This window comes from Hydra vulgaris, chromosome 06 (assembly GCF_038396675.1).
Source record: "Hydra vulgaris chromosome 06, alternate assembly HydraT2T_AEP".
NCBI classification, from domain to species: Eukaryota; Metazoa; Cnidaria; class Hydrozoa; order Anthoathecata; family Hydridae; genus Hydra; species Hydra vulgaris.
The window spans coordinates 26,451,674-26,474,872 of record NC_088925.1 but is presented as its reverse complement, the minus strand read 5'-3'; the positions used below and the strand labels follow the sequence as shown (position 1 = coordinate 26,474,872).

The 23,199-nt window shown below is 26.5% G+C and overlaps 2 protein-coding genes across 2 annotated transcripts in view; one reads left to right on the top strand and one right to left on the bottom strand.

The window, feature by feature from the left end:
* Nucleotides 1-18,644, bottom strand: part of LOC100199475 (Golgi reassembly-stacking protein 2) — a 33,494-nt gene extending 14,850 nt beyond the window's left edge. The window contains exons 1-2 of the mRNA XM_065799723.1: nucleotides 18,452-18,644; nucleotides 6,309-6,389 (exon numbers count right to left, since the gene is read on the bottom strand). Coding sequence (XP_065655795.1) covers nucleotides 6,309-6,389; nucleotides 18,452-18,514 — 144 coding nt within the window. The 5' untranslated portion in view covers nucleotides 18,515-18,644. The remainder of the gene's footprint in view (nucleotides 1-6,308; nucleotides 6,390-18,451) is intronic.
* Nucleotides 18,645-18,782: 138 nt separating this feature from the next.
* LOC100213722 (large ribosomal subunit protein uL5) lies at nucleotides 18,783-22,095 on the top strand. The gene is made up of 4 exons (XM_065799722.1): nucleotides 18,783-18,907; nucleotides 19,681-19,843; nucleotides 21,578-21,927; nucleotides 22,036-22,095. The coding sequence occupies exons 1-4, from the start codon at nucleotides 18,902-18,904 to the stop codon at nucleotides 22,054-22,056; spliced, it is 540 nt and encodes a 179-aa protein (XP_065655794.1). The 5' UTR covers nucleotides 18,783-18,901; the 3' UTR covers nucleotides 22,057-22,095.
* The last annotated feature ends 1,104 nt before the right edge of the window (nucleotides 22,096-23,199 follow it).

The following is a 23,199-nucleotide window of genomic DNA, read 5'->3' as shown; positions in this document are numbered from 1 at the left end:
TTTTCCTAATATATTAACTTTAAGGTACAACAATTCCAAAAATTGTTAAAACTCAATCAAAAACACCTGCAAAACTATTTGGATAAAATACTATTACTATAAATTTCTTTTAATTTTGGTCAATAATAATTTAACTACAACTTGTGAATGTCTATATACAATTGAATAACAACTTTTAAATGTCCATATGTCCACTAACTTTTAAATAAAAAATTAGCTGAAATTTTTACAAATTTTTTAAATAAAATTTGCGTGCCGTCAAAATTTGTAGTACTTTGGGACACTTTCGACCAATTAAAATTAATGAGTCAAAAATCACTAAAAAGAATTTTTTAACGAATTCATTCCAATTAAGGCTACAACCAACCACAATTTAAGTTGTTAGGTAACAGAAAGCAAAGATGAGATTAAAGAGTAAGAATAATTAGATAATAAAAGATAACTATAATATATCAAAATTTTGATTTATGATTTTTAGATAATTATAGAACAAGAAACCAATTTGTCTGTAAATTGTCTGTAAATTGCATGAGTAAAGGAAATATAAAGACTGAAAAATATTTTAAGGCATTGATGTTGAAAAAAACTAGATATGTAAAAATGTTTAAAAAAAGTTACATTATAATCATAAATATTTTTTTTTTTATTATTTCCAGTATTAAAATGAGCAAAATTTCATAAAAACATAACTATTTCAGATTTATTTTCAGAGTATAAAATGACATTCAACTGAAAATGAAACAAGAGCATTTTTACAAGATTTTTTTAATTTTAATAATTTTTTTCTGATTTTTTATAAAATGATGATAATTTTGAGACCCAACATGACATACTTTAAAAAAGTTTTTTTTTTTCGTATTAAGGTTAGGTTGCAAATTTATCATAATTTTTTTTTTAAAAAGATGATTTTTCAACAGGCTGCTACAAATATTTATTGTGTAAATTTTATTACTTAAATGCAAACTTTTAACTAATTTTGATTTAAGGTAAAAAAAAATTCCAAAAATTTTTAAAAATCAATCAAAAACACCTGCAAAGATGTTTGGATTAAATACTATTACTATAAATTTCTTCCAATTTTGGTCAATAATAATTTAACTATAACTTGTGAATGTCTATATACAATTGAATAACAACTTTTAAATGTCCGTATGTCCACTAATTTTTGAATAAGAAATTGGCTGAAATTTTCAGAGTTTTTTTATGAATAATTAGATAATAAAAGATAACTATAATATATCAAAATTTTGATTTATGATTTTTAGATAATTACATAAGGAGTAAGGGAAATATAAAAACTGGAAAAATATTTTAAGGCATTGATGTTGAAAAAACTAGATAAGTAAAAATGTTGCAGGCATAAAAAAACAGTTACTAAAAAAAGATGCAAAATTTGCTACAATATAAAGATTTAGGATCTTGTCTAAAAGAGAGCGAGAGGATGGAACTGTTATCTCAAAAGTTATTGGAAATAAAGAAGAGTGTTTTCTATCAAGGACAACTTTAATACTGCAGTTAAAAAGAAATGATTGAACAATTGACAATTTTAAGAACTTAAGTTCGAGATAGGGTTGGTGACAAGACACTATGAAATAATGCCAAGAAATAAAGGTAAGTAATTAAGGTTGTTTGGAAAGATAGGTCACAAAATTTAAGCAAAGGATATTGAGGTAAAGGAGCAAAAAAGACAAAAATATTGAGTTTAGAGCAGGGTCAGTGCTGCTAAAGCCATTCAGTATCATTCAGTGTATTGAGCATTAAAATCAAGAAAAGCAAGTAGGCTTGGAGAAGTTTGCAACAGGTAAGATTTAGCAATTCATGAGTTTTATTTTTTTATTCTGATTCACTCCCAACAAGGCTATATGCAACTACTATTGAGTTGGGAGATACTAATAAACAAAGAATAGAGTTAAAGAGCAAGAAAACGGTTGACAGAAGACTTGAAAAATAGCAAAAAAAAAACAACAATTTTAAATGATGAATAAAAGTTTTTAGAACATGCAGGGACAGATACAGTAAAAGAATGAAACTTTGCTGAGTGACGAGTAAGCGAGAATGAGTTTTGGTTGATGGAACTGAGGTTGATGGAGAGAATATCTTCTTTGAGCATAGTATTTGTAGAAAAGAGAAAGAGACACAACCTGACAACAAATGGAGAGAGGCTTAAGCTTGGCAGATAGAGCAGGTCCAACTACATATAATATGCATATTTGGACCTTTTTAAGAAAAGAAAGAACATTATTAGAAGAACCACCCCAAATATGATATGAGTATTCCAACAGTGCTAATCTTCTCCATAAGCTTGCTTATGGAGAAGATCATCATGCTTAACTTTATTGAAAACTTTAGATATATTAAAAGCAATAACCCTTGCCTTGCCTACCTTCGTTAGTGACACTGTTGAAGATTTGTTTAAAGTCTCTAGGAGGCTTGGTTTGGAACCAATGAAAAGAGATAAAAACTTCCATTCCTGCCTGGATTTATGAGGTTATGTAAGAGGCGCCTTTATCAACCGAGAGATAGACATCAGCCCAAGGACTACCAGAAAAAAAATCTTGAAGAGAATCCACCTAAAGAAGAACAAGGAGAAACTTAACTTAATCTAGGCAGAAAACATGCAGAAGTTATGGGCTTTAGTGCTAGCAGGGTCAGTGGTGTTAGAGCCAAGCCATTCCAGGCCTTGTTAAGAAGCGTTACGCAGCTTGCATATTGCCTGTGAAAAGGCGATATGCCTACACATTCAGCAGTTTTGTGTAACACAAAAACTTTTATCTTTTAGAATATTTAAATTATCTTTTGATAACATTTATGTGACGTTTATTCAAAAGAAATAAAGTCGTAAGTAAAAGTATTTAACTGCAATTGTAAACTAATAGATTTTTTGTTAAAGAAACAGTTTGTTTAATAATTTTGTTGTTGTTGTTAAAAATTAGTTAAAGAAAATAAAGTGTTTTAAGTTTTATCTTAAGGAATTAAATATATAAATTCCTTTTAAATACATAAACTATTTTTTGTCATAATAGTTTAAAAAATGCACGATTTATTTTGATGTAAATATTTTATTAATAAGATATTTTGTTTTATGTCAATTCAATAACGTAAAGTTTTAATGTTGTTCGTTTAATTTATGAAAATAAATTATGATAACGAATATGTTATCGGTAACTGATAAAACTCTTTATTGTTTAAAAACACTATTAAAAAGAGTTCACAAAATAAATAAGAAAAAATTTATTAACAGTTAATAAAATAACCAACTGTAAAATTTAAGAAAATAAACAAATATTATGTTATGTTTTATGAAAAAAATATTTTTTTCAAAATAAAATTTAGTTCATATTTGAAAAAAATGATAAAAATGAATTTTCAAATAGGAATTTAGATTTTATTTGTAACTTTTGTTAAAGTGAAAAAAAAAAAACTGTCTGTACGATCTTTAATGCGTTAATAAAATAACTTTAATTACAATGTACTTGAAAAAACACTAGTGACGCAATAAAACTTCTAACAATACAAAATATATTTGTTGAGTTGGGTTGCTTAGAATACATTACACGTTTTCGTTACGCAGCGAAATTTTGTAACAAGGCCTGCCATTCAGTGTGATGAGCATTAATGTCACCAATAACAACTATTTTGGCAGAGAAATAAGAGAAAGGGCATGGTCAAATTGATTAAAAACTACATCTAAAAGAGTGCAGTCTTGACAAGAAGAACAATAAAGAACAAAGAGAAAAATGATGGAGTGAAGAGGTGCTAAGCGGAAGCACATAAATGAATGGTCAGAGGATTCAAATCTGATTTCTCTACAAATAGATGAATTGATGTACAATTGTACCCTCAAGCCAAGCATGTGAATGTTGAAGCATTGAATCAAAGCATTGTACTTATCAATACTAAACTACCAAAATATTTGCATGTATGCAGGCGAGCACAAAAAGGCTTAGGCTTGAAAGTGTTGGCCAAATGGAGGACTGATTTACATCTATGCCAGCCTATAAAATGATGATGAGAAATCTTTTTTGCTTTACACATGTTTTCTGTATTTATATTTATTTAACTACATGTGCAATGTAGAACAATAAGCCATCAATTCTAAATAAAGAATTTAGAATTGACACACACAGATATAGATATATATATATATATATATGTATATATATATATATATATATATATATATATATATATATATATATATATATATATATATATATATATATATAAATAAATATATATATATATATATATATATATATATATATAGAACCCTTAGATGTTGTCCGAAAGTTTTTTCCATATTTTGTTGACAAATAGTAAAAATTAAAATGCAAGACCGGAAAATTTTTTTTTTTAATAATGATAGACTGCCTGCCCCAACCAAACCCTCAGTCGATGTAGCAGCACTCCCTTGCGGGTCAGGCTATTTGTCAGTCGATGTAGCAGCACTCCCTTGCGAGTCAGGATATTTGTCAGTCGATGTAGCAGCACTCCCTTGCGAGTCAGGCTATAAGATAGTCGACGTAGCAACACTCCGCGCATGATTTACAGTAAAAAAAATAAAAACATTTTATTAAAAAAAATAAAAATAAAAACATTTTATTAAAAAAAATAAAAATAAAAACATTTTATTAAAAAAAATTAAAATAAAAACATTGTTTATATTGTTAAAAACATTCAAAATGTTTTAAAAACATTCAGAATGTTTTTAAAAACATTCTGGTCAATTAAATTTGCGTTTTTGTGGTTTTTTTAAAAAACGATTAATTTGTAATTAAATTAATGGTTTTTACTTTCGTCCAACACGCAACTGTTGGACGAAAGTTAAAAGTAATTAAAAGTGACGTATATGTTGGCGTAAGAATCACTTTTTTCCTTCCGCTCTTCCCAAAGCCAACAAACTATAGATCTATATATATATATATATATATATATATATATATATATATATATATATATATATATATATATATATATATAGTTGATGTATACTTTAATGGTAAAAAAAAGGAGTATATTTTAACACTTTTTTTTAAACATTTAAGCGACATCAACAGTTAAATGATATTTAAATGTCATTTAAAAGTTAGAACAATTAAAATAAAATATTTTATTGAGAATTATGCAGAACAAAATTAACTTGATCTCCCTGGTGGCATTGCATCATTCAGGAACTCTCACTCAATTTTGCCTAGAGATACCATAAAGGCAGGCCTACATAGACAATATAAAAACACTTTTACTGCTGTTAATGAAGTAGCAATTAGTAAGACATCTTATAGACATATTTGAAGTGCGCTTACATTAAACATTTTTGTTCAAAACCCTTGTAGCAATAACAAGCAATAACAATTTTTTTCGAAAAATATATTAAAAATCCAGAAAACTTTTTGCAAAAAAAGGATCTAGAATTTATTTCCCTTAATTTTCCCTAATTTAGCTTTAAGTTAATGGTTTTCTTAATTTTTTTGAAACTGATCTTCTATTTGTGTTGTTAATGAATAAAAAAAGTTAAAAAAACAAGTTTCAAAAATATATATTTAAATTTGTTTTTGCAAAAAATGTTTCGAAAATCTAGAAAAACTAAAAAAAATAGAAAAAGTTGAAAGAAATGTCCTAAATTCCAGATATATCCAAAATATAATCCTGTGGATTTCAAAAAATCATAAGTGTCATTTTGCTCAGTTTTTATTGCTAGTTTATGTGCTGTCAATAACTCGACCATATGTGATCCATGTATGTAGAGTGTAGCATAATATAAAAACATTTTTAAAAGTTATTTAAAACAAAAATTAAACAATGAAAATCATTTTATGATGGAGGTTTTTTTTTTGCATTTTTCAGGAGTAACTCACAGGAGGTTTCAGGAATTTTGAGCAGTATTAGTCAGTGCTGTGGCTAGTGGGTCGGAAGCCCGCCCCCAAAACCAATCATTAGAGCCCCGATTTGTTAAAAATTTTTCCACTAGGTATTACTAAAAAAAAAAAAAAAAGCTCAAATTTGTAGAAGGACCCCTAAATTTGCAAATAGGACCCCTAAACTTGCTAGGCACCCGTTCAATTAGGGTGTGTGGGGAAGCCTAGCTACAGCTCTGTATGATACAGAGCTATGGCTAGACTACCCAAAAACTTGTTTTTACTTTGTTTTGAAACATTAGTTACCAATCATAATAATTAGGTATAACAGTAGTTACAGAGTCTGTACCTACTATTAAACCTTAAAAAAAGTGATGTCCTAGCTAAATAGTCTTGTTTCAGAAATATAAGAGACAATAACAATAATAGAAATAGAGAAAATAAGAGACTTACTAATCTTTGGTTTTCTACTGAGACAATAAAATCGAAGAATGGTTCAAGTCCAGCCTTGTATCCAGGTGATCCTTCTTGAACCTGAAAAAGAATTCAAAAAGCTAAATTTAAGAAAGTTGCTAAAAGTGAACTTTTATGTCTTTTTTTTTTAATTTTAAAATTTTTATAAAAAATATTTTGACAATGCCTTTATCGTCAGATAATGGGACCTATAAGTCCTGAAATATAAGTCCTGAAATATAACAAAACCATAAGTCCTGAAATATAACAAAAAAAAGAATAATATCAAATTAAACTTAATTTAATTTATTTTGAAAACTGCCAGATTCTTGTCAAAACTATATATATCTTAGCAGATAAGTAAGAACATAAAAGCTATTATTTCAGTATTTTGTTTTGAAATGGAGTTGGACTTGCTCTAGCTAGCAAGTTTGAGCCTCTGTCATAAAATTGCATCTCTTTCTCTTTTTTACAAACACTCAAGGTTGCTGCTCAAACAAACTATCAACTCTTGTTCCATCACTAAAACTTAATCTCGCATGACTCATCATTCAGCAAAGTCACATCCTTGAACTGTATCTGTTCGTTTGCATTCTAAAAACTTTTATTTATCTAGACTTTTTCCTCACACTTAAATGGTTTGGAATTTTCTCTTGTCTTCATGTTTTCCTAAATCATACAATCTACAGTTTTTTAACTCTTTAACTGCTTTTTTCTGCTTTAACTTGACTTTTATTTTCCCTGTAAAATCTAATTTAATTAGCGATTGCTTGCAGACTTGTTAGTAGTGACTTATTATTATAACTATTTTTACTGCTAAGTTTTTTTTAATGAATAATTGTAACTAATATTGTTTTTACATTTTGAAATCTTATTTGTAAATAAAAATGCTTTGCATTGTATTTTTGTCTTTGCTTTATTTAATAATTATATTTCAAAGCATTTAATGGTTGGTATTACAATGATTTTGTTTAAAATATTCTTAGTTTATTTTTTCTGTTACATAGACAGTTTGAGTAAAGTTCACAACATAGAGAAAAATTCTCCATGTTGTGAACTTTACTCAAACTTACTCTTATTGTAAGCTTTATTTAGATAAGTGAAAAAAAATTCTATGTTTTGAAAGTGATCATTTTTAAGTAATAAAATATTTTACTAAATAAATTTTTTTTTTTTAATAAGACCGTGATTAAGTACATTGCACTTACCTAGGTTTTAAACACGTTACACTGTTTTTAAAATCATTTTGCAGTACTATGATTTCTATAAACTTATATAATAATTTCAATTAAATAAATAAAAAAAGTTATGGATACATTTATTTACATTTAAATAGGTTTGATAACTTAATTTTCTAGGTAAATGCTATATTAAATAGGTTTGATAACTTAATTTTCTAGGTAAATGCTATAGTTACAGTTTTAACATTTCATATTTAAATATTTAACTTATATAACCTTTGTTATAATTATAAGAATAGATTATGCGAAAACCTATAAATGCTATAGCCTGAAAAAAAATGTATTCTTAACTTTTTTTTTTTAAATATTGTAAAAGTTTTTTAGCAATGTGGCCATGGCTCTTTGCAAGTTTTGATAATTTGTGCATTTTGAAAATCAACTGAAAAAGAGAATTTAACTGAAGATAAAATTAAAAAATATTAACAAATGAGAAAATAAATAAAAGATAAACCAAAATAAATAAATTGAAAAAACCATAAAAATATGTTTTTTTTTAAATTGTAGTATTTATTTTAATATTATTTAAATACAGTTTATTAATTAATTAATTTTACTTCCACTTAATGTAGCCCACAGTAGAAAATATTATTTGTACACAAAAAAGTTTAAATTAATTTTTCATGGAAACATTTTGTAGGTGTTGCATTCTATATATAGTAAAGTTTAACAACAACTTTTATTATAAATTTTCATTAAAACATGCAAATACCCGCAGTCAAGTTGTCAATACAAAATGTTATATGTGTGGTCAGGCACAAGGTTATTGTTCAAAATGTTTTGACATATTACACTGCTTTTAGAATTATATTATCATTTTTATTATTCTATTACATTTTATATTCAGAATCAAAATAAAAAAATTGATAACTTATAAATAGATTTAATGGATTAGGCAACACAATTGCAGCTAATTGGTAGTTGTTAATCATAAGATTTCGAACAACTCCAAAAAAATCAATTTCTTTAAAAAAATTAATGGCAATCAGAAATTAATTTATTTCATATTAAATATAAAACAGTATATAAAATTGTTGAACTACCTTTCGCAAGCAATTCCAAACTTTAGACTTTCCCAAGTCAAAAAAAGTGGGTAAATGTATATCTTTATATCGATAGTTTTAAGCACAAGACACAAGTTTACCTTTTTAGTTTTTGACATTTTGACCATTAAAACATTATTAAAAATAAATAACAAATGACATTAAAATCAAACAAAGATTATCATAAGATAATCATTCAATTAATTGAGGATCTCAAACTTTGAAAACCTGTTTTTGTGAACCTGTTAAATATGTGAGCAAGTATTTCTTGTGGTTTAAACCATATATTTGTCATACTAATATAGCCTGAGACACATGTTGAAAGTGAGAAAAAAGTTATACAGCTCTAAAGTAGTCTGTTTTGATCATTTGTAAATCGAGGGCGGCCATTGAGTCATGTTTCTAAGGCTATAATTTCTGAACCGTTGTACTTGGAAGTTTGAAATTTCAAATTTAACCTATTCACATAATGCACATAACTATATGGAAAAATTAGGAAAATAAAAGATGGTAACCCACAAAGTTTTCTTTGAATTGGTTGAGATATAATGATTTGACCTTTCTAACTTTTTTAAGTGTGTAAATCTTATGCAACTTATTCTGTTTTCTTTGTTCTGAGGTTCTGAGGATGACTCTTAGTAAGGTTTCCAAAACTCTGTGCTAGCTTATAGAAAAGCTGATTTTATCAACAGCTAATATCAACAGGAAATATCAGTTAATAAAAAATAATATCAACAGGAAACATCAGTTATTAAAAAATAATATCAACAGAAAATAATAAATAATATCAAATATCAAATAATATCAGAAAAATGATATCATATATCATAAAAAAATAATATCAAATATCAAATAATATCAGAAAAATAATATCAAATAATATCAGAAAAAAATAATATCAACAGAAAATATCAGTTAATAAAAAATAACATCAACAGAAAATATCAGTTAATAAAAAATAATATCAACAGAAAATATCAGTTAATAAAAAATAATATCAACAGAAAATATCAGTTAATAAAAAATAATATCAGCAGAAAATATCAGTTAATAAAAAATAACATCAACAGAAAATATCAGTTAATAAAAAATAATATCAACAGAAAATATCAGTTAATAAAAAATAACATCAACAGAAAATATCAGTTAATAAAAAATAACATCAACAGAAAATATCAGTTAATAAAAAATAATATCAGCAGAAAATATCAGTTAATAAAAAATAATATCAACAGAAAATATCAGTTAATAAAAAATAACATCAACAGAAAATATCAGTTAATAAAAAATAATATCAACAGAAAATATCAGTTAATAAAAAATAATATCAGCAGAAAATATCAGTTAATAAAAAATAACATCAACAGAAAATATCAGTTAATAAAAAATAACATCAACAGAAAATATCAGTTAATAAAAAATAATATCAACAGAAAATATCAGTTAATAAAAAATAACATCAACAGAAAATATCAGTTAATAAAAAATAATATCAACAGAAAATATCAGTTAATAAAAAATAATATCAACAGAAAATATCAGTTAATAAAAAATAACATCAACAGAAAATATCAGTTAATAAAAAATAACATCAACAGAAAATATCAGTTAATAAAAAATAACATCAACAGAAAATATCAGTTAATAAAAAATAACATCAACAGAAAATATCAGTTAATAAAAAATAACATCAACAGAAAATATCAGTTAATAAAAAATAATATCAACAGAAAATATCAGTTAATAAAAAATAATATCAACAGAAAATATTAGTTAATAAAAAAAATCAAAATTATCAGTACATGAGGTGCATATTGCTCATGCCATATAAAGAGCATGCACTTGTTACAACTTTAGGTTGATTAGAAGGAATGAGGCATCTGCATAGCTTATTGTTTACAATCCCATGCACTACTTATAAATAAGTCCAATTCTCCGACTATTTAAAACATGTCTACTAGGGTGATCTGACACATTTTTTATCTAACAAGATTAGTAACTTTCTAAATTTTTTTTTTTTTTACTTTTTAATATAAGCGCCTATTAACTCTACCACTTCTTACATTGGTACTCCTATCTCTGTAACCCATCTAAATACTACGGTGCAGTCCACTGTTTGGACTGTATTATTGTTTTGGGCATGTAATGGTGTATCTAAGTTTCATCTACAGTATTTAATTGGCCCAAAACTCAGATTTATTGAGCCTAAACTACACTAAACGAGCGTTAAAAATGTTCATTTGAATATGTCTTCTCTCTTCCCATCTTTGATTTACATAGGCATATTACCTTTAAAAAATATATATATAATGACAGTTCAAAACTTGATTTTGCCCATTTCACAAAAACACTTAGCACAACCCACTCAAACGACTGTTACATAACAACTGTGCTTCCAAAATGGCTGAAACTTTGGTGAGTAACTGTCAACAGATAAACAACAAAATGCACTAGCTTTTAATAACAAATGCTGCTATCTTCAAGTTGAGGTCAGAAACTTTTTACACTACCCTTGTATTGCATCAAAAAATATAAAGCATAAAAAAGCTAACTAAATTGTTTAATATATCTTTAACAAATATTTGTAATCCTCACTTATAATCCGTAGAATCTTACCTCCTGCAAACTTCATAAGACCAACTTCCTCTTTATATAGTGCATACATATGCACAATTTTATACAAATACAACCCCTCCTCCTTCCCCAATGCATAAACTTTTTTCCTCCTTCCCTAATACATAAATTTTTCAAAAAACATTAAAAACAAAAAGACAATTTAATCTTTCATTCTCTATTATATAACATAATAGTTATTACTTAAACTTGTCAAATTCAATTGTTTTGTCTAAAAAAAAAGATATCAAATTTTAGCAGATATGGAAAATGAAAGATAGTCGAACTGTGTACATCCTCACTGTCTTTAACCCCTCAATTCTTTGTTTGCATTCATACATTTTTGAGTAAACCCCAAAACGTTTCCCATTAACTGCTTATGCACTTTATGGAGGATCCCTTATTTGCTTTCACTTTAAACCTTTTCCCTTAACCAACCTTCTTTTTTATCATTAATGTTCTCATACATCAAAAGACTCCATTATTTTTGGTGTTGATTCTGATCAAATTGATATAACCCTTTCATCGCCCATGTTAAGAATTTGCATTTTCTTTTTAATTTTCTGGATTCAGGCAGGAAAGTTTTTAGTTCTTTTTTTTAAACTTCTCAACAGCTTATGGTCCAAAACCTGTCAGTCTTACAAGTGTTTTTCAGAACTGTATTAATCTCTAAAATGTTTAACAACAACTTAACTGATGCTTTGAACCCTCTAATTAATGGCTAATTAAGTAATCAGTCTTATTTACTATGATTTGCGAAGACTTTGAATATTAAATTAACAAACTTCTGATACCTTATTTTGAGTGTAACAATTTACTCTCTGATAAGCAATAGACTTTAATCCTCTTGTTCTAATGTTTATTTGTTGACTGTTATAAAAGAAAGGTTCTATCATAAAAGAATATATAAAAGAAGTAAGGAAGGGACTACTGCTCATGTCATATCAAAGACATTCAATAAAGTTGGGCATAGAGACCTTTCTATGATCTTGTTTTATATTATGTATTTATATATGATGTAGGATGCCTCCCTTTGCGTTACTCACATTTTTCTTATTCCTGATTTTATTCTTTACTTCGATAAATCTCTTATTCATCTTTGTATAGAATGCTGTAGCCATATTTGAAATATGTTTTAAAATTAAGCTGTTGTTCTTTTAGACAAGGTTTAAAACCAAATTTTAACTTTTGTTGATAGTTATAACTGCTAAGCTTTAGCCTCTGCATCATCATTGTGAGGTTGCATCTCTTTTTTTCCCCACAAATACTACCATGGTTACTGCTCAAAGCAGTTATTATCACTTGTTCCTTGAAATTCAAATTTAATGTGACTCATCATATAAAAAAGCTGCCTTTTTTTAAATGTAACTGCTTCTTCATACTCATAAAGTTTTTATAGTCTTTAAAATATTAAATAGTTATTAATTTTTGATTTTTTGTTTCCATATACCTTTTGAAATAAGTATTATTATTATTATTATTATTATTATTATTATTATTATTATTATTATCATAAACATTAATGCTTATATCTTTTAAAGATATATTCATAATTATATATTATGATACATAAAATATATGATATATCTACAAATGTTGTCAAGCATTAATTTTTAAATTTTTTTGTTTGGACATCAACTTTCTCTACAAACTGCATGGTCTTTTGCAAATGAAGAGGCAATGCAAAAGTTAGTCAATCAGTCAATCATTTATTTCACTTTATAAAATAAAATTAATACAAAGCTAGGATCAATAACAAACAGTTATGTAACTGACAAAAATGTGATGACCTACAAATATTAACCATTAATTTGAAAAAGTATATAAACTAAATAGTAAACTAATAATAATAATAAAATTAATAATAATGATACAGTAATAATCACAGTAGTATTAACAATACTGTAATAATAACAGTAGTATTAACAATAATAATTATAATCATAATATTAACAGTAGTAATTTACAACAGTAACAATAATAAAAATAATAATGTCAACTATAGAGATAATAATACTTAAACAATAACAATAAGGGCATAGAAGTGGTCATTTAGGGAAGTGCTATAAATAATACCATAAAGCTATACCTACATTTATAGATTCAGTCACTCTCAAACACACATATAAAAACATACATATACATTATATATATATATATTATAAACATACATATACATTATATATAAAAAACTATTGTTTTAAGAGTTTATTTGTATACATGTGAATTCATTGCTTTTCAAACATATTGAATTTTACACAGTTGATCTAATGATGCTTAAAATTGACTGCAAAAAAAAAAAATTGTACAGTTCAAAAATAATGTCAAATTGATCAAATTTAATGAAAATTAGTATCGAGTGGGGCCTCCTTTAGCCTTGGTGGCCTCATCTAGACGATTTGGCATTGAGTTGATCAAATTTTGAGTCTCTTCTGTTGTTATATTATCCCATGCCCTCATTATAGCTTCTTTCAAGTTGTCTTTGTGTCTAAATGCTCGTTTGTCAATTTTTCTGTCCAAAATATACCACCAATTTTCTATTGGAATCAAGTCCAGATTTTGAGATGGCCATTCCAAAACACTGATGTTATTTGTGTCAAAGCATAACTTAATTTTCTCAATTGTTAAAGAGCATAATTTGATTGGAACCGTTGCTAGTGTGGCTGGTTGAGGACGAAATAGCAAGACCACTAGTGCAATAGATCAAAATATCATTGATGTCATCATTAATGTGAAGAAAAATAGATTTGTTTTAGCAGCAAAATTAGCTGTAAAAATTCAAGAAGATTATAACATCACAGTGACTCCTCAAACAATCAGAAATTGTATAAGAGAACAAGGATGTAGAGTTAGAGTGATTCAAAACAATCCTTTTTTATTTCCTAAACAAATAAAATGTCGATTGGAATTTGCATCAAAGTAATTAAAAATGCTGACATCATATTGGAAATAAATTTTGTGGTCAGATGAGTCAAAATACAATCTTGTCTCATCGGATGGAGTCCAAAAAGTGTGTCGAAAAAAGGAGAAGCTTATAAATTGAAATGTTTGCAAGGTAGTGTAATGCATGGAGGGGGAAATGTGATGATTTGAAGTAGTATGAGTCGAAAAGAAGTGGGGAAATTTACATTTATTGATAACAAAATGGATGCTTCGATGTATTGTGAAATCCTCAAAGCTAACTTGCAACCATATACTTAAAAATTGAGAATGGGAAGCGATTTCATACTCCAGCAGGATAACAATCCAAAACATACCGCAAAGAAAACGATGGTATATTTGGACGAAAATAATTTTAATGTTTTTGAATGGCCATCTCAAAGTCTGTACTTGAATCCAAGAGAAAATTTGTAATACATTTTGGATAGAAAAATTGGTGACCGAGCATTAAGACGCAAAGACAACTTGAAAGAAGCCATAATGAGGGCATGGGATAATTTAACAACAGAAGAGACCCAAAATTTGATCAACCCAATGCTAAATTCTAGATAAGGCCGTCCAGGCTAAAAGAGGCCCCACTCGATACTAATTTCCATAAAACTTGATCGATTTGACATTATTTTTGAACTGTACGTTTATATTTTTTGCAATCAATTTTATACATCATTAGAAAAGCAATGAATTCACCAATACACAAATAAGTTCTTAACACAATACTTAATAAGATATTTGAAAAAACTTTTAAATATTTTAACGGAAAACTCTTTTTTTTTTGATGTAATCTTTGAAACTATGATATTTTTTAAGTTTACGATTATTTTTTTTGCATACTGTATATATATATATATATATATATATATATATATATATATATATATATATATATATATATATATATATATATATATATATATATATATATATACACACACATATATATATACCAGGCCTTGTTACGAGATTTAAATGCGTAGCGAAAACGCGTAACGCAATTTTAAGTAACTCAACTCAGCAAATATATTTTGCATCGTTAGAAGTTATATTGCGTCACTAGCGTCTTTACAAGTGCCGCATTGTAATTAAAGTTATTTTATTAACGCGTTAAAAATCATACAAAAAGTTATTTTTTTCTCACTATAACAAAAGTTACAAATAAAATCAAAGTTCTTATTAAAAAAATCATTTTTATTATTTTTTTCAAATATAAACTAAATTTTATTTTGAAAAAAAATTTTTTTTTCATGAAACGTAAAATATTTGTTTATTTTCTTATGATTTTACATTTGGTTTTTGGTTATTTTATCAATTGTTAATGAATTTTTTCTTATTTAATTTGTGAACTCTTTTTAATAATGTTTTTAAACAATAGAGTTTTTTTTTGTTATTTATCAGTTACCGATAACATATTCGTGATCATAATTTATTTTCATAAATTAAATGAACGTCATTAAAACTTTACGTTATTGAATTAACAATAAACAAAATATGTTATTAATAAAATTTTTACATCAAAATATATCGTATATTTTTTAAAGTATTATGACTAAAAATAATTTTTATATTTAAAAGGAATTTATATATTTAATTCCTTAAGATAAAACTTAAACACTTTACTTTTTTTAACTAATTTTTATTTAAAAAAAAAAAAAAATGAAACAAACTGTTTCTTTAACAAAAAAATCTATTAGTTTACAATTGCGGTTAAATGCTTTTACTTACGACTTTATTTCTTCTGAATAAACGTCACGTTAACGATAATCAAAAGATAATTTAAATATTCTAAAAGATATAAGTTTTTGCGTAGCGCAAAACTGCTGAGCGCGTAGGCAAATCGCCTTTTCGCAAGCAAAATGCGAGCTGCGTAATGCTTCTTAACAAGGCCTGATATACATATATATATATATATATATATATATATATATATATATATATATATATATATATATACATACATAAATACATACACATACATGAATATACATATATATATACATACACATACATATATACATATACATACATACATACACACACATATACATACATACCCATACATACACACACATACGCCTACATACATACACATATGTACATACTGTATGTACGCATGCATATATGTATGTATGATACATACATATATACATACATACATACACATACATATACACATATATACATATACAAACATACACATACACACAATACATACATATATATGATCACACATATGCATATATGTAAATAAACACATATAAATAAGTAAACACATTATATATACACACATACATACACACAATGCACTCTCAGGTTCATACAAAAATGTACATATATGGAACAGATGGGTAAGGAGTAGAAGAGGAGATAACTGAGTAGGTTTAAAATAAGGGAAAACTAAAAGCAGTAATATTTTAGAAAAATAGACAGTCTTAATTGAAGATATAAGATAGTGATAATGCTATGTTAGAATTATATTGAGAGTTTTTATGAAGAATAAATTTTTTGATATTAGCAATAAAAGCGTTTCTAGTAAAATTTGGGAGATTTATTTTCTATTGAAAGTGGCAGAGATTTCCAAGAGTGAATTGATTGGTATTTTTAGTAGATTGAGTACCATATTTGCTAGTTTTTTTTTTAAGGTAGAGCTAGATTATAACAAGATATTGATCTAAGTTTGTAATTATGAATATCACTTGTAAATTTAAAATAGTTATTGAAAGCAATAGGCATACTATTATGAATGGTATCCCACAAAAACACAGTTTAACAAGTAGATGAGTTCATCCAACTTTAAAATATTTGATAAACTATACAATAAATCTGGATTAAAATTGCTTGGCTGGAAATGAACTATTCGAATAGATTTATTTTAAAGTTTTATAAGATTTTTTAACTTAAGTAGATGAACTTTGCCCCCATATTTGGCAGCCATACCTTAGGTGGGAATTAAATATAGCATGCTAAATATTTATCAATGCTTCATAGTTGACAATGCCTTATTTTGGAAAGCATTCCATTAACTTGACTTAGTTTGCAAGATATTGTTTTTACTGTTTGGCTTAATAGCAATAATGCTTTTAATTCCTCTCCAGGTGTTTCTAAGATTGTTTAAATTTTCATTGAAATATTTTAAGTAGTATGATTTTTTTTAATTCCTCATCAAGTTGCTTATTTAATTCCAATAATAAAAGTTTAAGAATATATTATCTGTTAGTGTTTTGAAATGGGGTGTAATTCGAGTTGGCTGGGTAATAAATGGGAATAGAGAAAAAGAGCACATGGAATCAAGAAAGCTGGATACAACGTTACAATAGTCGTAGTTCAAAAGATTAATATTAAAGTCTCCTAAGATCATTATATTTTTATTTTCGAAGGATAACTTGTCATGTAGAGTTTGTATGAATTGATTATTAAACTCATCTGTGCACATACAAGGTTGACGGTAAATACATCCCACTATGATATTTTTTTCATTTGGATATAAAATTTCAATAAAGGTTGATTCGAGCTCTTTTTTTTAGTTTTAAAATTTGAAGGTCAGATCTCAACTTGTACTTCAGGTCTGATTTTATATACAGAGGTGTCCCTCCTCTGTTGGTATAACATTCGGTATGTTCAACGGTGTTCTAAGAATTTGATTTTGCTTTAAACGAGTCTCAGATGTTGCAATAATAGTTGGTTTGTTTTTCATAGGGGGTAGCAGACATCTAAGGTCATCAATGTAGAATGTTAAAGATGATATATTAACACAAACAAAAGTTTTAGAATCTTTATTAATGGCATGATTGTACTCAGTTGTATCATAGTATTTATAATTTATTTTAAGTTTGTTGAGACTTTTAAAAAGATTTTTATGATTAGGAGGTGTTTCATATTGTGAGATGTGTAGGAAATTATTTGCACCATTTATAGTAAGCATGAGTTCATTATCAGAAATATTTAAGAAGGGTAGAGTGTTTTGCAAACATATGTAGCAGTACCAATAGCCTATTTCTGACACAAGATAATTGTAGCATTTATTAGTCATTCCGTTACATTTAATATGGATCCATTTGTTGCAAGAATCACATTGTATGGCTTTATGATTACTTGAAACTGAAACAGATACCAAAGGGAAATTTTATGCCCATTTTATAGCATTTAAATTAAAAAAGTCCTTCAGTGCATAAATAAAAAAAAAAAAAACCTTTGTAATAAGTTCAGATGAATTTATCATTATTGTTGTTTGTTTATTGTTATTTCATTAATTATTATATAGTAATAATTTATATAGTATGTAAAATACTGGGCTTAACAACATATTAAATATTACCCGAAGGACATGGTAACCTTCAGTTCCTCCACCAGGTATATCGACTGATGATCCAGCTCCCATTACAAATTTAACTACTTTTTAAATTTTTTTTATAAAAACTTGGAAAATATAATTAATTACCAAAACAAAACTAAAATCCAATAATACGTGTCCCTTACGAAACACGCTCGATTTTATGTTTATATTTACTAAAAAAAAAATCGTTTTGACCTATATTTTTAAGTTTATTATTAATTTATAGTTGTTTATGATACATATTTAACTACAAAATTCATTTGTAATTATTTTTACAAATAAAACTATTTTTTTTTAATTACTAAACTAATTTTAAGTCATACTTGGTTTAAACTTTATCTTTGATTAAACATATTCTGCAAATTTATTACTCCGCAATTCTTCACCTTTCTCGCAAGCGGTCACGATCTTTTATCATTCCTGTCTAACAGCATGGCGGTAAGGAAATTAAGTCAATCGTTAGTCAAAGTTAAAATGTGTCTTATAACAACTTATAGAATATTCTCCCTTTCTTAATTTTCCACTTAATTAAAAATTTACCTCTAAATATATATTGAAAACAAACTGTCTAATGTTAAATTAATGTGTTCATTGCACACTATAAAACAAGTATAAATCCATATCTATTGCTCATCGATGCTTGAAATCCCAGAGTTTTTATGTCAATATCTGATCAAGTCAGTTAACATTGCATACGTATAGAAGTAGAGGCATATAAGTTGCAAATTTGTTTTATGTAGATTTTATTAAAAAAAAATCTACAAATCGATTATTTAAATTATCGACAGGCTGTTTTGCTTTTACGGGCTCTTCAGATTGATCATCTCAAATTTGAATTAACCTGAAGCTTTAAAGGATCAAAGAAGCCTGAGAGTGAAACAGCATGTTGCTCTCAGATAAGTTACTCCTCTTTCTATAGATTTTAGTATAAAAGTTTTCTTTAATTTCACATTTTAATGTCATACATATGTGTTTATACATACATACATACGTACATACATACATATATGTATACATATATATATATATACATATATGTATATATATATATATATATATATATATATATATATATATTATATATATATATATATATATATATATATATATATATATATATATAAATAAATAAATATATATAAAGATGCATACATACACAGACGAACATAAAGTAGTGTACAAGTATACATAAAAAAATATTTTTGTTCTAGCCGGCCAAAGAGGAAAAGAAAGGGGACAAAATTAATCCGATGAAAGATATCAGAATCCAGAAGCTTTGTATCAACATTTGTGTTGGTGAGAGTGGTGATAGGTTGGTTCGTGCTGGAAAAGTGTTAGAAGCACTTACTGGACAAACACCAGTTTTTTCAAAAGGTAAGTTTTGCTAATCTGTTTTATACTTCAAATCTGTTTCAAAGCTATCAAATTCTGTTTATAAATTTTAACAATCTTAACTAGTTGTTTTGATAAGTTTCTTATTTACATAATTTATGTTTTATGTAATAGTATTAGCAACATTTTAATTATAATTTTTTTCATTTCTAAATGCATATAAATGCTTGTTTAGCATTTCTAACATCACATTAAATGTTTCTAAACACTAGAAAGAAAACAGTATATTTCACATCAAAAAATAAATTACTTATTAATAACAATAATTTGTGTATTTATAATAACAATACTATTGATCATAAAGAAATATTTAAAAGACTAATGTTTTTAAAATTTCTTTGAACAACAGTCCCGAAACAGAATTATTACAGGCAGCTTATCAAATCAAATCAATATATTTTCACTTCAATAATAACTATATATATATGCAATCGTGCAGGCATTAACAGTTATAAACTGATGATGCATAAAGGTATGATGGTATAAATATAGTATAATAATAATGATAATTATAATAAGTAATAAAAAATAAATAAAAATAAATAGTAATAACAATAGTAATAAATAGTAATAATAATATTAAATACAGTAATATAATAAGTACTATCTATATATTTTACTATATAAAGGTATATATTTTACTATATATTTATCTATATATATATATATTATAGTGATTATCATAAGGATAATGCAAAAAAAAAAAAGAATCATAACAATATCAATAACAAAAAATACAACAGTAAAAAGAAGGTAAGAAAGGAAGAAGAGTCAAAGGAGTAGAAGTCATAGGAGTTTAGTTATGATCCAGTATTTTTCAAGTATAGGAAAATTGAATATGAATCAAAGTAAAAGAAAAAAAAAAGTTATAGAGAATTAAGCGGGACGATTGCATAGAAAATAGTTTGTTTATTTATTACATGCTTAATTATAGGATTACCTCATGCAAGGTTATTTTTAGAATTTCAGATTTTTTTAAACTTTTATTTTTTCTGGATAACCAAAACATTTTCTCTATACATACAATTTATGTATAAAATTTGTAATATATTTGTTTTTTAAGCTTTTTAAAAAAACTAAAAACAACTTAGCTAAAAGCACAATTAAGAGAAAATAAATGAAAATATAATCCAGATTTTTTAAATATGACCTGGATGATCTATGCTTGTGAATATATATTTATAAAGAGAGATGTATCACAACCATAAAAACAAAGTCTATGTTTTTTTGCTGACCTAAAACTTTTTAAAACTTAAAAGTTATGCATTCTCAAATGCAGGCCTTAATTCAAGGGCTGATATATAAATCTAATTGTAATAAGTTTTTCTGAAGATTTTTGTTTAAGGAGAAATTCCAACAGATTTAGCTTGATATTTCTGAGTCATGCCACTTGCTTTGAAATAAGATTTAATACAAAATTGATGTTTCTAAGACTTATAGTTCGGTTTAGGGAAAATTTCTGCATAAGAATAAATTTGTAATAAATGTTATGCCAATATTGAAAAAATAATACTAAAACATGCTTTTATAAAAACCGTCAATAAATTTGAAATATGAATGTTAGAATTTGTTAGTATTCATTATTGCATTGACACAATAAATTTTTTTACTGTAGAGTTCTTTAAATTTGACCTAATCTTTTTAATTCAAGTTTTTCCTGAGTAAACAGTGTGTTAAAATATTAAATTTTTTAAACAAGGTATATTTTTATTATAGCTCGTTACACTGTCAGATCATTCTCTATTAGGCGTAATGAAAAGATAGCAGTTCATTGTACTGTTCGAGGAGCCAAGGCTGAAGAGATATTAGAAAAGGGTCTTAAAGTTAAAGAGTATGAGTTAAAGAAGAGTAACTTTTCTGCAACTGGCAACTTTGGATTTGGTATTGCTGAGCACATAGATCTTGGAATCAAATATGATCCAAGTATTGGTATTTATGGAATGGACTTCTATGTAGTTCTTGCCCGACCAGGATATAATATTGCTTACAGAAAAAAGAAGACATCTACCGTAGGATTTCCTCATCGTCTAACAAAAGCTGACTCAATGAAATGGTTTCAACAAAAGGTATGGTTTGAAGGAAAAAAACTTAAAACTTTTTTTTGTTGCTTTTTTATGCTTATTTTTGTTTTTATGCTTATTTTTTAATTATTAATGCCTTTTTTTTACTTTTAGTATGATGGAATTGTGAAATAATGCCTCGTGTACTGTTTGTTTAAATAATAAAATCATGAATGGGCGTTGTATTTTCTGATTTAAAGGAATTATTGCATACAAATAATATACTTATTATTAGGGTGTATTTTGATGGAGTGTTTTTTATACTGATGGTCTTTGAATACGGTATAAATTTACAATTATTAACGTGCAATTCAAAATCGGTGCTGGAACATAAATTTTTTAAAAATTACCTGAAGAGTTTTACCTATTTTTTAGACAAGTAAGGCAGTGTTAATAAGCGGCATAAATCTTTACGCCTTCCTTGGCGGCTTCTTAGTAAATATTGTGGCTTCCGGCTTGGCCGTCACAGTCCGACTTATTTTAAGAAATAAATTTATTTACAGACTGACGTTGATATCGAGGCAAAAGAATTTAGTGGCTTCTATTTCCCCAAAAATTTCCATGCTGGCTGCATGCTGCTGGCTTTCATTTTAGTGAGCTGACGGCGAAAGAATTAATCATCTTTCGTGTTAGTTTTAAACGTTTAAAGTTAACGCGCAATTTAAAAACAAGGCGTTTTTTATGAAGCATAAATAAACTTCTAACTATAAAGTTGATATTTAATTAGAGTAGTTTTTGAAAAATACTATCAAATGAATTTCGTATTTAATGCGAATGCTAAAAATGCTATTATGTTTATTTACTAAAGAAATCATACTCGAAATATATTTTTCAGTCTATCTTTAAATTTTTATTTCCAATTTAAAGTAGTTTCTGTAAACGTTTGTAACGTATCAACAACGTTACAAACAGTTATTCGCAACTCCATACTACAATAGCTAAAGGGTTTGATGAACAAAAAGATGTATATTTGGCTAGAATATTTAGCCATTGCGGTATGCATCGTCAATACAGTTAACTACTAAAGAACTATTACCAATGACAATAGATGTTATTCTTAAGTAATAAGCATGGCGTTTTAGGGACATGTAACTTCCCCGACTACCTGTCAACGAAGGTCTATGCACCTGTGGCGCTAGATTTTTTTTCGAATATTTCATTGAATAATATTCCTTGTTTTTTTAACTTTTTTAACGAAGAATTTTAGCGATTAAACTTATTAAAGATAATGGGTAATAGCATGGCCAGATCCTTGGGGGGAGGGGGGACGGTTGCCAC

Coding starts and splice junctions, on each gene's coding strand:
- LOC100213722 (XM_065799722.1), top strand. Junction 19,844..21,577: donor AACACCAGTTTTTTCAAAAG/GTAAGTTTTGCT, acceptor TTTTTATTATAG/CTCGTTACACTGTCAGATCA. Junction 21,928..22,035: donor TGAAATGGTTTCAACAAAAG/GTATGGTTTGAA, acceptor TTTTACTTTTAG/TATGATGGAATTGTGAAATA.